General features: G+C 38.3%; 1 protein-coding gene across 1 annotated transcript; it reads left to right on the top strand.

The window, feature by feature from the left end:
• Positions 1-3975: 3975 nt before the first annotated feature.
• Positions 3976-6717, top strand: LOC143303916 (putative fatty acyl-CoA reductase CG5065). The gene is made up of 7 exons (XM_076626107.1): positions 3976-4221; positions 4324-4640; positions 4740-4987; positions 5225-5408; positions 5674-5859; positions 5953-6207; positions 6279-6717. Exons 1-7 carry the CDS (start codon positions 3976-3978, stop codon positions 6355-6357), a joined length of 1515 nt encoding a protein of 504 aa, XP_076482222.1. The 3' UTR covers positions 6358-6717.
• The last annotated feature ends 10659 nt before the right edge of the window (positions 6718-17376 follow it).

Here is a 17376-nt window from a genome sequence, read left to right as displayed (position 1 = left end):
TCTTTGGTAAACAATACGCAGTGGAAATATTATCAGGTAACAGACGATTCCTTGTTATTTTGTATTCAATTGTGTCTTTCATTAATGTCATTATTATCAATTTTATTATTATAAATATGATATATACCAAAATATCATTCGGGTCTTTAATTATTACAATAGTTTAAATGAAGTTTTTAAATACTCAAATATTTTGTATTTTATATTTTATGCAGTAAAATGGTTCGATATTTTGATTTTTCAATAATTTACAACCAGTCAATAGAGGTAATCGGAACATTCGCCTTTGCGAGATAGTTGCGTGAGACATCGGTTAATTTTTGTCAAAAATTGAGTTTGGAGACGATATTTCACAAGTTATTGTTGGGACTTTGTTTCGATTCTCGCGTTTATGGAAATTGAAAATGCGCTCCGTGGTGACAACATTAACCATGCGAGATATTTCAGGCGTTTTCCATTTTAACTGGCAAGATCCCTTGTTTTTAATAAATAAACTGAAATATACGCAAATGAACTGAAGTGTACATACATAATATTGATTACACTTAAAAGAAACGATGAAATGGCAGTAGAGGGAGTATGTTATTACGCAATTATTTTATTAAATTTAAGCAAAATACTCTACATGGTGATAAAATATATTTCTCTTGTTATATTAATCACATTCTTTATAATTATACTTATTAATTATTCAGATGCTGCGTCAAAATATCTCTTAGAATAACAATATAAACATCGTTTCATAGACATTTGTGAGTTAAAAGGACTTTATTTTCAGTATTTTACCAAATTGTTGTTAGTTGATTATATTAATTTTCTTCACTTTTACACTATATATAAATGTGCGTGTACAATACTCAACGTATTAAATCTCTATATCACAACAACTTGTGCTATAAAAGGCTTGGTATTATAAAGATCAAGCAGAAAACAAATTACAAAAGTAAATGCCGTAGAACATAATGCAACATAACATACATAGGCATGATAATATAAAAATATATTACACATATATACAAAGCAATATAGATATATATGTATACAATGACAGATATAATACATAACAATGTATACATACATACGTACATAATAAACTTACAGGATACATGAAAATTATAATACAAATAACGTATAATATATCGGACATATTACATGTAGAAATGTTATGTTCTGTTTGATTTCATTGACCGCTGTTCTCATTTATATTATCACATTCATCACTTTGCTATGATAATAAAATTTCAACCAGGTAATCTGAAATACAGCCTCTGGTATCAAAACTAACGGGGGGACAAAACTGTTCAGATATTGGAACAATCATGTTCGTATGAAATTTCATTTATTCAAATACAGATTAAGATTGATTGACAGTTCCCTTAAATATCTCTGGAATCTATATCTTCTTGGTTGTCGAGTCACATAATTCATTGAAAATATGTTAATACAGATTTCACATATGCACGTGTTCACGGGTGGTGACAGCAAAATCGCATATGCATTAAGTATTCACGAGGAGCGACTAAATGTGAGCGGACACTTTATCGCATGAACCACACACATTCTCCACACAAATCACTGATCACTATATGTTGCGATATTCACAAGCATACACATGGAATAAAAAATAAAGACGTCAAATGAATCTACATAAGGATTGTTTAAACTTGGACTCGAAATATTAATTAAGATATCGTTTTATGGAGTAGTGTGCAATAATACAAATTAATGTACAGCCACATGACAAATTGTATTTATTGCGTCACATAGCTCTTCTAACTTCTTCCTTTTTTTGATGAACGACTTTCCCATGTAGAAAAATATTTGTACATTACACTGGAAGCATCGTTGACTTAACGCGATTATTCGATTCATGCAAGGCGAAACTATAATTGTTGAATTGCGTAGATTTCTTTAGAAGGTAATATATAAAGAGATCTCAACTATAACCAATATGGTATATTATTTAACACATTTATCCACTTACTGTTTGTCGGGAATGGCAATTTATGGCAAATATTGGAACTGAAAGTGTGAAGATCTTGAAACATGGATACAATCAATCGAGAAAAGGATGAAAATGGGACACACGAAGGATTGAATAAGACGAATTCGCTCGAGGAATTCTACGCCGGTAATGGGATCCTTGTGACTGGAGCAACCGGTTTCGTTGGAAAAGGTCTCCTGGAAAAACTGATCTGCATGTGTCCACGTATCGCTGCCACTTTTATACTAATTCGTCCAAAAACTAACAAAACGATAGAACAACGATTTAAAAAGCTCATAGATGATCCCGTTCGTAAATATGTTCTTGTTCCTTTCAATATTTAAGGCAGTCAGGAGCCAAATTGATTAACTTTCTTTTCTGGAATTTTCGTTTTCAGATATATGATAGTATTAAAGCAAAGAACACCGCACTTTTCAACAGAGTTTATCCTGTGAAAGGTGATGTGAGTCTGCCGGATTTAGATCTTTCGGGAAGCGTCGTTCGCGAAAAAAATAGATTTCCTCTATCTTCCTGTAGTTTGTCTGTTTGAAGGATTTTAGTTAACTAAATCTTAACATTTGTAACGGGTCCTCAGGCTAGCTGAACATGTACTGTGGAGATTCGTCGACATTTGGTAATCATCTTACCCGAAGAATAGGATCTGCGTGTAACGAGCCACGGGACAGAAACTGTTGGAATGTTTACTGTCGAGTGTCAATACAACTATTTCTTTTTAAGGAGACTTATTACCCCATACCTTTGTTAGACAAAGCGTTCATCCCGTGACCGCGGCTACGTTCGGCGACTGACTGTCGCCTCGAGCCCAAGCTCGATATCACAAATCTCGAACAAATACAATCGGATTGAATGACGACAATTGCTTAATTACGGCTATGATTAGAATCTGAATTATAATATTAGGTGATTTTCCCAAAGTTCCAAAGGGAAGGCTTCGGTGTCCTTTCATCTCCGACATATATATGTGTACAGTATTTAACGTATCAAATTTCTATAAAACAGCAATTTCTGAAACACAAGGCTTGGTATTGTAAAGATCAAGCAGAAAACTAATTACAAAACTAGAAGACGTAGAACGTAATGCAATATAATATGCACAATCATGATAATATAAAAATACAGCACATTCTTGAAGATAAACTAAGATGAAAATGGAGAACAAGATAATTGCGCTTTGTTTTTCACACGATAGATGGGCAACAGCTTACCTCGTGCGAATCGTAAAGAAGAAGACTATGACGTTCGGAGATGCAAACTATTCTGCGCGACGTTTTCTAAGAAAAATCATCAATTGTAGATTAAACCCGTCTATTCATAGAAATCTATAACGGCACATAAATAAATAATGAATACGAATAATCACGTATGAAATATGTTTATACAGATTTCAAACACGCACGCGTTCACGGGTGGGGACAGAAAAATCACATACGCAACAAGCATTCTTCAGGTGCTACAAAATATAATCGAATACTGTTTCGCATAAACCACACACATTTTCCACACAAATCACTGACCACTGCCTATTACAATATTCACATACATACACCTAAAATAAAAAATGAAAAAGGCAAAGGAAATTACATAAATATTGTTTAAACTAATACTCGAAGGATTAAAAAAGGTATCGTTTCATGGAGCAATGGATAATAATGCAAATTAATGAACAGCCAAATTAAAAGCTGCATTTATTGCTTTGAATACTTCTTTTTCGGTGAAAATCTACCATAAAGTAAAATGATTCAATTATTATCATTATTTAATTATTTCATTCATGCTAAACGAAACCATAATTATTAAATTATGTTTCTCTTTGTAAAGATTATCCGTAGACTTCTTTAGAAAGTAATGCACAAAAGGGTATCAACTATAATCAATTTTCTATATCATTTAGAACATTTTTCCACTTACTAATTGTTGGGAATGTTAATCTATGGCAAATATAGGGACTGCAAGTGTGAAGATCCTGAAACATGGATACAATCAATAAAGAAACAAATGAAAATGGAATCAATAAAGAACTGAATAAGACGAGTTCTCTCGAGGAATTCTACGCCGGTAGTGGGATTCTTCTGACAGGAGCAACCGGTTTCGTTGGGAAAGGTCTCCTGGAAAAACTGATCCGCATATGTCCACGCATCGCTGCCATTTTTATACTAATTCGTCCAAAAACTACCGAAACCATAGAACAACGATTTAAGAAGCTCATAGATGATCCCGTTCGTAAATATATACTTGTGCCATTCAATATTTAAGGCTGTCTGGAACCAAATTGATTAACTTTCTTTTCTGGAATTGAGTTGCTAATTTTTCGTCTTCAGATTTACGATGACATCAAAGCAAAACACCCTTCAGCTTTGAACAAGGTTTATCCCGTAAATGGTGATGTGAGTCTGCCAGATTTAGGTCTTTCGCGAGAAGATAGAAATATGTTGTCAGAGAAAGTAAATATAGTGTTTCACGCCGCGGCCACTGTGAGATTCAACGAGCCATTACACGTGGCTGTTAATGTGAATACAAAAGGTACAGATCGTATCATAGAACTTTGGAACGAACTAAAGCATCCAATTAGCTTCGTCCACGTCAGCACAGCTTTTAGTAATGCTAATCTACATGAGATTGGGGAAAAAGTTTATACGTAAGAATAAGTTATACGTAAACGTTGTTCCATGATTTACGAATATTATATTCATAATTATAACGTGAATAATATGTTCACTTATTATCGACTTTGCAGTACGAGCTTGAAACCTTCAGAGGTGATCGATATGAGCGACCAATTCGACAAAAATTCGATAAACCTAATGGAAAAAGAGATTTTAAAAACTTATCCAAACACATACGCATTCAGTAAGAATTTAGCAGAGCAGATTGTAGCAAGCAAGTGCAAAGATCTGCCAGTTGCGATAGTACGGCCAAGCATAATTGGTGCCTCTTTGCAAGAACCATGTCCTGGTTGGATAGAGAATATTTCTGCATTAACAAGTATTTTCATAGATCTTTTCCGACAGTAATTTTTCAATACTCCTTACATTTCCTAAAAGTGGAGTTAATCGATTTGTTTGTGAGAGGATAAATGAGAGGCTCTCCACTTGATCATCATTATTATAGTTCAAATTTGTTGCTACTCACAATTACGAGAATTCTTACCAATCTATTTAGCGCTACATTTCTGGTAATCAAAATTCACAAATAATTTCTAAACCAATTTAATGTTACCAGGTACCATTGTGCTAATCGGCAGAGGATGTGCAACAGCGATACGAGGTATAAGAGAGGCAAGATTGGATGTAGTGCCTGTCGATTTCGTAGTCGACATGATAATATGTACAGCATGGCATGTCACGCTACATCGTGATCATGAAGTTAAAGTATACAACTGCACGAGTAACGCATGCCCTTTTAAGTAATATTTCTTACAAGTAATTTTCAACTAATGTTGTTCGGTTGTTAGAGTATTCCAAAAGTTTCAGATTATTTAAGCAACGTGGACAATAGAAGAGCAAACAAATAGAGAAGATCTCAATATGTCATTAGTTTAGAAAAATGGCGATACAATATAATATTTATGTCATTTCCATAATATTTCCCGAGATACTCGTATGATAATAAACTTTGCTTTAAGTATAATTCTAGTAATTAATAATAATGTTAGTGTTTCAATTGACAAGGTGGGGTCCGATGATAGATACTATAGTAAAATGTAGCATAGAAATGCCACTAAACGATACACTATGGTACCCAGGATGTTCAGTTGTAGCTAATAGGTATATTTACCACGTTCTGTGTGTAATTCCGCGTATTTTGCCTGCGGCCGTCATAGATATCTTTTTAAGACTTCGAGGTAGTAAACCAATGTGAGTGTTCCATCGATCGTCAAACAACAGGAACAATCGTTCTGGAATAATCTCTGACTTCATCTATAATAATAATTAAAAATGATATTTCAGAATGATGAAACTTTTAAAAAATTGCAACAAGCTGTTCACATCGGTAAAATATTTCACCACGCACGAATGGACTTTCCAAAGGGATAACTGTTCTGACTTAGTGAGAAAAGTGGAAATGTTGAACGACGGCGATATGGTCAAACTAGACTTACGAGCTATGAATTGGGAGAAGTATGTTGCAATTTACCAAATGGGAGTTAGGAAGTTTATTCTGAAACAAGACTTTAAGTCAACAGCCCGACAACGATTATCAAGGTGCGTATAAAAGTATCTTCGTATAAAAAAATAGGAATTAATATAAATACATGTATTTTCGGTTATTTCAGGTTGTACTGGATACATCAGATCACCAAAATGTGCAGTATAACGATCTTACTATGGATAATATACCGTGTCGTGTACTGACTATTTGAACCTTATTTTTCTGTTTAAACCAGAGGAATACAAATTCAATTTTATGAAGAAGGGATTCAACAGCCTTTTCATTTGGCCTTTTCACTCGTTTCCTTTCTAAATATATCCATTTATGACATTGCTTGATTTTTTTTATAAAATTTTTATAAGAATGCATGTATTTATACGCAAATGATTTCTGAGCTGTGAGCAATTCATCTGCTCACTGACTATGAACATTTTTCCACTGCAATGACAATATTATAATGACAGAAACCTCTATCATCCTTCGCCAAACAAAAGTTACGAGATAGTTGTTCGTTGATAATAATAATTTACCACTGAAAAATCTACTGAGAAATAAACAATGATGATAGAAATTTATTTATAAAATATATTTATTTTAAAATAAATATACTTTAAAATAAAATAGTTCTAAAGTAAAACTTTTCTATGAATCCTTCATTAGTTTTAAAGGCTGACTTTGGTTCTCAAGTTCGCTCACAAACCTTGTTGTTCTTTGACCAGTCGGCGTTAGAATATATGATACAATCAACGAGATAGAAACTAGATGTCACATTCCTGCTGGATAAAATATTATTTCACATAATAAGTAGTAGATAGGTTTCTATTTAAGTTAGATATACATAGGATGTAGGGTTTTATTTCATGTGTATGTATGTAAATAACGCAATATAAGTGATCTGTTACGACCATTCGCGGAGAGACGTGATCGTGTCACGACCGGCATACTTCAAATCCGATGGACTGACGATGGAGATAAAGATGTATCGCTGAAGTGTCTAATGAACCATCAACATCCCAACGGTCCCTCCACCGAAGGTTCTAGAAGGAAGAGCACGTGGCAACGGTCGCGGACGCCTAGCAAATGCATGGACGGTGGGGATGTTGGGGGATGACAAAAGAAAGTAATCGGATCCGATCGAAAGTCAAATCATAAGAATCAGTCTTAGAAAGTCACGCCTAGAGTTCGGAAGTGGATTGTAAAGTGGATTGTTGTTAGAAAAAAAATAAAGTTTTCTTTTTTTTATTTTGTTATTTTACGTGACAGTCGTGAGGAAAACGCGTCAGCGAGAGGCGTAAATTCTCGCTACGATTCTACTAATCGACGCCGCGAAATAGTCGTTCCCCCGTTTCGATTAAGATAACAGGGGTAGTTCAATGAATTCAACACTGCATTAACAGGTTAAGATAAAATAGTATATTTGACAATATTTAACAATAATATGATGAACACACCACAGATTGTTTAGCAATGAATACAGTAAATATGTCACAGAAAGTGGACCCGATTTTACGATATCCCTCAATGAATTCGTTAGACTATGCGACTTTAATATTGATCGTCAGACCTCTCGATGTATAACGTTTGACTCTTCAGAAGGCACTGGTTGCCCTTCGATCATTTCTTTGTCTTCTCTGGGAGACGACCCCCACTACGCTCGGGTCACGCCACCTTTCGCGCCTATGATCACGTATGCCACCTTCCTTATGTGTATGACATAACGGACGGAAATCGACGTTTCCAGAACTCGTTGCTTGGTGACAACTATGCGCTCGTAACGTCAATTCACCTCAGAGAGCAGACCATACACCGCGGACAGGATGGCACCCAGATGTCTGCACATCCTTGGCGCGTACCCTCAATAGCCTTAAATACCCACCAGGGGTCTTGGAATTTTTATAGTTTAGGTCCTTCGTCAGTTCGCTTTTGAGTGCCGAAACATGTAGACGTGTGTCTAGTGCTCTGTGAAGTTCGTAAAACAAAACGTGTCGCCCATCCGTCGAAAGTGAACACAGCCAAGTGTTTTCTACCTTTAGGGAGAAGAAAATCCCACGCACCTAACCCCAACCCGAATACTAGCCTCATAGCCTCACGACTAGTTATACATTTTGAATTGACTAGCTCGATGATGGTCCAGCAATCGCGACCAGGCTCTCCTGAGCAAATCCACAATTGCTCAGCGCTACCTCCTCTGTGGAAAAAGTGCAACAGATCCCCCCGTACTAATGACGCCAAAATTCTAAAAAGCGAAAAATAGAAGCATCAAAAATAAACACAAACGCCAGCCAGAACGAACAGTCAACAAACCAAGTAACCATATATAACAGATACGCAATATTGGAATCCACAAACGACTCCGTGGATATTGCAGACCCACGAACATACCAACACACCCAAACAATTCCCCCCCCCCCACCAATATTTGTTGATGATGTCATCGACACGCAAACGATAATTAAGTCCATAGAGAGAAATATCTGCAAAGAGGACTACAACTTAAAAACAAACAACAACAAAGTAAAAATCCTGCCGACAAACCCTGACGCATATAGAAGACTCACAAAACTGCTGAAGACCATGAATGCCAACTTCCACACATACCAACTTAAACACGAAAGACCTTTCCTAGTGGTTCTACGCAACATCCACCACTCAGCAAACATAGATGAACTGAAATTCGAACTCTTAAAACACGGCCACGAAGTAATCAACGTTAGTAACATAAGTTATAGAATCTCGAAAGACCCGTTATCTTTATTATTTATTGACATAAAACAAAAGCCTAACAATAAGGAAATATACAACATCAGTCGTCTAATGAACTCAATAGTAAAATTCGAACCACCGCTTGTCGAAAAAGAGATAGTGCAATGTAAAAGGTGCCAAAGGTAAGGTCACACACAAAAATACTGCAACCATACCCTCCGCTGCGTTAAATGTGCAGGTACACACTCCACCGACCAGTGCACTAAATCACCGGAAACCCCAGCGAAGTGCATCCACTGTTAAGGTGACCATCCTGCCAACTATAAAGGCTGCTCAGCCTACGAAACCTTATATATTAGTCGGTGATGAAAGGACACCGGGGCCTCCCCTCCGAAACTTCGGAAAAATCCATAAAAATTGTAATTAAAAAATTTGCCGTTATTTTACCCAATTGTATTTATTTGAGATTAGTGACAATGAACTTGGGCTCAAGGCGACAATCAGTTGCCGAACGTAGCCGCGGTCAACGGGACGAACGCTCCGTCTAACAAAAGTATGGAGTGATAACATAGCCCTCATTAAAAGAAATACCCGTAGAGGTACTCGACAGTAAAAAAAAGGTTCCAACGGTTCCCTCGGGCAAAATGATTACCAGATGTCGATGCATCTGCACAGCATAAGTTCAACTAGCCTGAGGACCCGCTATAAACCTTAGGATTTTGTTAACTAAGGTTCTTCGAACGGATAAGCAGTCTTTACCCCAAATTCACCACTTAACAGCAGCGTCAATTTCCCTCACTTTTCAAATGAAGACATCTCTCCACGAATCCGAGAATATCGTGCTCTTAGACACACCCATCATAGTTTTCCTGGACAGCGTCACCGTGACGCTCTTCACTTTTCGCGTCACTTTTTCGCGGGACGCGCTCTTGTACGAGTTAACTAACGTCTTGCTGGAAAACCATTACAACTTAGACTTGGACGAAGAAACAAGCCTACCAACCCGTTGACCGCGGATGCATTATCGAGTCTCAGACCAGAGTCACAAGTGTCCACATTTGTACCAATAAACATTAGCTACACCCGCGACGGTAAAGTAAGTAAAGGTTCATTGAACGCCCCCAAAATTCCAACCTGACTCCGACATATATGTCGGGTTATGGTTAGAATTTTGGGCCCGTAACAACTCTTCACGTGAATTAGCCATTGTTTTACAAAGCCAAGATTATATTTACACGTATATACGAGACTACTACAAAGTTTAACGAATATTAGAGTTTAACGAATAATAAGTTTAACAATTAATAAGTCTAATGAATAATAAGTTTAACGAATAGTAAGTTTAATGAATAGTATGTTTTACGAATAATAAGTTTAATGGACGCTATTAACAATGTTTTTTGGGTTCAACCGAATCCACGGTCAACGGGATAACTCTTTACTAAGCGTAAACTAATCTTAGGCGCAAAAATACGATTGTTGAAAATGCTATCGCACAAATGCTAGCCTCGTGGAGATTTTTCCCGCTGTACGATTGCATTTGTTTTCTATACCCGTTTGGAAACATCGAGAAGATTTCAAACGCCGTTGCTAGGCAGTTTCTGGCTGAAGTTTGATACACACTCGTTGGAAGCATCGAGAAAGTTCCAAACGCCGTTGCTAGGCAGTTTCTGCCTGGAGTTTGATTATTAATACAATGTATGTCTCATTGTATCGGCACCTCCGAGGCAACATCACACGTGGCTAGGCCCGCTCCCGAGGCCGCATGCCGCCACAACCACATTTCTCGGAAAAACCATACAACCACTCCAGACCTCCGTTAGGCAAAACGTCCATCCCGTGATCGTGGCTACGTTCGGCGACCAATTGTCACCTCGAGCCCAATCTCGCTATCACAAATCTCCAACAATTACAGCTATAATAAAATCTAAGCTAGAGTACTAGAGGATGTTCCCAAAATTTCCAAGGAAAGACTTCGGTTTTCCTTTCATCTCCAACACATAAATAAGTACCCTAAACTAAGAGCCAAAGAGACAACCAATCAAATACCCAGTCCTCCTAAATTCACTTCAATCTCCTATGCCCAAGCAGTACAAGGAAACCAAAATAATCCGAATAGCCACAGGGACCATTCTGAAAATAGTGTCCCCAATTCACAAAACATAGACAACGTCTCTAGACTTGAAAACGTAATAGAAAAACAATTTGAACAAATAAATAATTTGCTATCACTATTAACACTCATCATGGATAAATTAATACGCCCCGACGCAAAATAAAACCAAGACGCATAGTTTTTTTGAATGCCAATGGTCTAGCTCAACACAAATTTGAACTAGAACTCTTCCTTAAACAGCAGCAAATCGACGTAATGCTCGTATCTGAAACCGACTTCACCGACAAAAACTATCTCAAAATAAATGGTTATGACTTCTACAATACCTAACATCCCAGTGGAAAGGCCCACGGCGGCACCGGAATCATAATCAAATCCAGCATTAAGCACTACAAACTTCCATCATTTCAGAAAGACTACCTCCAATTAACAAACGTAGCAATATAAGACTGCCATGGTACAATCACCACTTCAGCAGTATACTGCCCTCCCAGACACTCCATCGCCAAACAAGACTTTGATAACTTCCTTGATACCCTGTGCAATAGATTCATAGCTGGAAGAGACTATAACGCCAAACATACCCAATGGGGCAGCAGACTGGTCACAGTAAGAGGCAAAAATCTCTTAAACAGCATAATAACCAACAATCTCAACTACCTCATCACATACGAATCCACAGACTGGCCCACTGACACTAACAAAATACCCGATCTACATAACTTCTTCATAACTACAAATATCTCACCAAGATGCGTCCAAATCAACTCCCCGGTTGATCTCTCTTCTGATCATTCACCCGTGATAGCAACAGTCAGTTCAACAATTATCGAGAATACACCTAATGGCTTTACTCACAACCAACACACCAACTGGCAGCTCTTTAGAGAAGTCTTTACACACTCAACTTCAGCCTTAACTCCACTAAAAACAAAGGAAGAAATCGAAGCAGCCACGGAATACTTAAACACGAGCATAATAAACGCAATCCGCCTCTCCACACCGACAAAGACTTCTATCAGCAAACGAGAATATGCCCATTACATATTAAAAAAAATAGCAGAAAAACGTAGACTAAGAAGAGTATGACAAACCCATAGAACACCGGATGACAAACGCAAACTAAACAACGCAACTAGAAAGCTAACCAAAATCATCAAAAATTATAAAAACGACTGCTTTCATAAATATCTCGCCAATTTGTCCCCCACAGCTGACTCCAACTACTCACTATGGAAGGCCTCCAGGTAGCTCACACGCCCCCCACAAATAATCCTACCTATCCGCCGTTCGCAAGGTGGATGGGCGCGAAGCCCTATAGAAAAAGCCGACCTGTTTGCTAAATACTCGTCTAAAGTATTCAAACCCCATTCCCCCAAAGCTGCCGCGGACGTTACTGAATACTTGCACACCCCCTTCCAAATGTCCCCTCCTATCGAACCCTTCACTTCTGCAGAGACTACAGAAACAGTCAGTCGCCTAAACCCCAAGAAAGCAGCAGGGCACGACCTAATAGACAATAAAGCAATCAAGGAACTTCCCATAAAAGGGATCGCACTCATGACATCGATTTTTAATGCTATCCTTCGCCTTGAACACTATCCTAAGGCCTGGAAAATCTCATTGATTACCCTCATCCTTAAACCCGGTAAACCGATATACGAAACCAGCTCCTATCGCCCAATCAGTCTTTTACCTACCCTGTCCAAACTATTCGAGAAGATGCTCACGAACCAACTCCTTCCACTCCTAGAGAACTTGAAAACACTCCCAGATCACCAATTCGGCTTCCGAAAACATCATTCAACAGTAGAGCAAATCCACCGCATAACTCATACGATCAGCCAAACACTCGAAAAGAAAAAATATTGCTCAGCGGTATTCCTAGACATCCAACAGGCATTCGACAAAGTATGGCATGAAGGGCTACTATAAGAAAAAAAGATGCTATACTATACTATACTATATGCTATACTATAAGAAAAAAAGGGCTACTATAAATTAAAAAGATCCTACCTCACCCCTACTACTCCATCCTAAAATCCTACCTAACCACTAGACAATTCATGGTTAAATGCCTAGACGCCACTTCCGCAACATTCCCAATAGAATCCGGCATACCCCAAGGTAGTGTCCTCGGACCCCTACTGTACTCCATCTACACTGCCGACCTACCTATATCAAACGAGATAACAATAGCGACACAGCGCTATTAGCTACCCAGGCAGACCCGGTAATAGCCTCATCCACTCTCCAGCCAAGTCTCGACTCCATGGAAAAGTGGTTTCATAAATGGGGCTTCAAAATTAACGAAAAGAAATCCTCACATGTAACCTTCACGCTTTGAAAACAAACCTGCCCCCAGATCACCATCAACAATGCAACAGTTCCTAGCAGGGACTCAGCCCGATACCTGGGCATGACCCTGGACAGGAGACTAACGTGGAAGAAACAAATCTCAGATAAAACGAAGCAACTAAAGGACAAACTAAAAAAATTCTACTGGCTCACGGGCCGACGCTCCAAACTAAACATACAGAATAAAATTACCCTCTACAAGACCGTAATAAAACCTGTCTGGACCTACGGAATCCAACTATGGGGAACAGCAAGTAACTCCAACATTGAAATACTTCAACGCTTCCAATCGAAAACGCTAAGATCCTTAATAGACGCACCTTGGTATGTTACCAACGAAACAATCCATCACGACCTCAAGATACCCACAGTCAAAGAGGAAACAGCAAAATATAGCGACAGATATAGCAAAAGAGTCAACAAATACCGAAACCCCCTAATCACCGGACTACTTGATACGACGGACCAGATTCGCAGGCTGAAGAGGCACTACCCGCTAGACCTAAACGCTAGATTCATTTAGTTATCCAAATTAAGCACATTCACTTACTTATAATACTTACTTATAAATTATACTTATCTATAATAAGTATTAACTTATTATAAATAAACAGCAATGTCACTGCGCCACGCCAGAAAAATTACTGAAAATTCTCAACGCGAGAATTGATTGTAATTTCAACAAATAAATAAAAAAGAAAAAAAAAACGTAGGTCCGATTACCTACACAAATATGGTATATGGCTTTTATTCATACCGATGAATTCTAATACTGTCAGAAGTTAATATTTATTTTATTACATTTATTATTTAACAAATATCTACATATCATTATTACAATTATATTTAATTACAATTACATTACAATTATTCATTCACCTACCATTTTTATAATTAGTTTGTTATTACTTCACGCTAGCGTTGCAGGTCGTCTCGCTCTGACTAGATTGAAATAAGTAGTCTAAACCGAAACCCAATACCCAATATATTGACGACATTCGCTTTTGATTGAATCATAACAAACATATTGTAGTATCCTAAATATAATAATATTTAGTTTAGTGAGGTGTATGTGATGTCCGTGATAATTATAAGCTGCTGGCTGTAAATGTCGCTGCTGGGGTACTAATATTTTTCTTCTAATTTAGATGCGTGGAAGAAGAATAGAAAAACTACGGGTGCCGGGATTAGAACCCGGGTCCCGAAGAACGTTCGTAACCTAAGGCGCTGACCACTGCACTACCGTCATCCGGTAGAATTTAGTGTCGAGTGGCGGTATTTGTTGTCGTGTGCTGCCACATTAGTTTATTAATAAGAAATGGATTAGACAGAAAACAATGGTTATTTAACATGAACTAATCGTGACAACGTATTATAATTAATTAACAACTCTCGTCAACACAGATTCAACTCTCTCTCAACAACGCTAACAACACTATCTCGACAACGCAATCCGCACTCTCTGGCATCTCAACTCATACTCCTGTTAATTCGTTTATGTTTCTTAGCAACCCTTTGTCTTTTGTCTGATATCTTTTGTTTAAGCCCCATCATGCACACCGCTCGTTTACAATTCGCACGACACCTCCCCCCTACGCTCCCTTGTCAATGATACTACAATATCTTAGAATATCTCATATGCAATTGTGTACGGAGCTTTACTCAAGCTCGTCCCAGCCTCGTTCGTCAAGACAAAGAGAGCGTGAGTGATAGATTCAGCCGCTGGCAGCCAATGATACGTGCGCTGCCATAGAAACACAATTATCAGCGAAAGTACACTGTAGTTGTACCGATAGCTTTTGCAAATTTCTCCGAGACCGTAGCCCATCCACAGTTTACATATGGAGGAAAAGATTGTTTAAAATGTTAAGCTTTACAAATCATCGAAATCAGAGAACATGGAACGGTTTTACAGTTTCGCCTTCGTTCTTACGAGGCAGGCGGAGACGAATAAAGTACCAATGTCTCTGTCTGTGACATTCATAGCATGCCACCCATACGTAGAATGCCTTTCTTGTCTTCCTTTCACACAACACAACTTTCGGACCATTTCTTCTATGCTTTCAGTATATGCGTGTCGAGAACTGTTTACATGACCGTGATCCTAATTACACGTAATCGGCATCAATAGAATGTTTCATTAAGGCGTTAACTTTCAATATATAGTGTTTAGTTCTTGTTTGTGACTTTGTATTGTTGCATTTCTTCACATAGTTTTGGGCCTTCGACAATAATCGTTAAATTGCCTAAAATAATGAAAAGAAATAAAATTTAAGAAGTTTTAACGAAAATTGTTGATGACTAAAAACATTTTATCAATCTTTTGGTTAAACTGTAGGAAAAAATGGAATATATAAAATGAAGAATTACCTGTAAACATAAAACAGGAAGTAGACGTTCTTAAATTTGCTTGAGCCAGCGATGTCATAAGTTATTCCAAACACAGTATACTCCGTTTTGTAGGATCCTTACTACAATTAGTTTATTTACAATAAATTGATTAAGCAGATGTTGGTTAAACAGGAAACGATGGTTGTTTAAAGTGAACTAATCACAATAACGTATTATTGTTGGAATACAACGATATTAATCGCATACAGATGAGGTGATTGATCGAACGGATTCTTCCCTTCGTTGCGCAGCGATATCCCCACTAGAGTGCGTTCGTTAGATGTACCGCGACTGCTAGCGCGTGCATGCTCTTCCGAGAATTCGGCGGAAGAAGTATAAGGATATGGATGGATCATTCGGCACGTGGGTGTCGCGCTTTGACGGCATAGCGCTTTGTATCGCGAAGCTGCTGGAAGGTTCCGTGGCACGTGCCGCCACAAAGCCATCTACACAGGTCACACTCATTACGGTATAGAGAGTGGGGGTTCAACATCTGTTCAAGGGCCATAGGTCACTAAGTCTGTCTGAGAATAACTAGCCAACTGTCGACATTCACAACGTTTACTTATATTTACTGTAATTTTTGTTTAATAAATATCACATAGTATTGTTTCAACACAAACATTGTGTCTTTCACAGTTTATTAACCTTAATTCCGAGATTAAATTCTAACAATTATAATTAAGAAAACTAGATAGTTAATTTGCAACTCACCACGGATCCAACGCTCTCTCAACAACGCTAGCAACACACTCTCGATAACGCAATTCGCACTCCCTGATTTGTCGATTTACACTCTCTGACTTCTCAACTAACACTAACTGTTAATCCGCCTTTGTCCCTTTGTCTTTCGTCTTAGCCCGCCACGCACGTATTCCGCAACAGCTCATGGCCAGGGTCACGCAGGCCTTTTCCGCGAAACCATTCGATTGAAGGACCAGCGATACTTTGTTGGGCCTGTCGACACTTCGGCTTTCTCGCGACATTGTTTATAGTTCGCCCGATATCTCTTAGGCCTTTCATTCACAATACTGCACTCGTCCATTCTGACAATCACATCTGCCCTCAGTTGTGCTCATCATCACTAATTTCACTCGCATCACTAACTCCAACAATGTCCCACTATTTCATATGATCAGCCGCCGTGGAGGTCGTTTGCGGCCCCTCGTGTTCGCCTTCTCGCTGCACCATGTAACGGTTATTTCGCAAAACTTTCACCATGTTACAGATGAAATCCGACTAAACAAAGCGATAAGAGAGCGAAATTCCACGCGCCTTAGCATGAGTGACCATCGGGATAACATGCGGTCACTCTATCCGTTTTCAGAAATATATGATCGAAGCCTTTTCCCACTCCCACGAATAAAAGAATTTAAATACTCCCCCTAAAATCATCCAAGTCAGTCCTGAACAGTCACGCCTAGAGCTCGGAAGTGTACTGTAAACCAGAAAAAAATAAAGTTTCTTTTTTTCTTAAATTTCTTTTTGTTTTACGTGACAACCACGCGGCACGGCCCAAGGAACTTCGAATGCAGCTTTAGCCCAGCTTTAGCTACTGATCTCGCTTCTCCTGAAACATAGCAGCCCATTCGTCCTCGACCGGCTGGCCTGATCTACGGATCGTCCCGCATTCTCATCCGCGTTCCAAACAACA

This window comes from Bombus vancouverensis, chromosome 17 (assembly GCF_051014615.1).
Source record: "Bombus vancouverensis nearcticus chromosome 17, iyBomVanc1_principal, whole genome shotgun sequence".
NCBI lineage: Eukaryota > Metazoa > Arthropoda > Insecta > Hymenoptera > Apidae > Bombus > Bombus vancouverensis.
The sequence above is the reverse complement of the archived record's forward strand: the minus strand, read 5'-3'. Positions and strand labels throughout refer to the sequence as shown.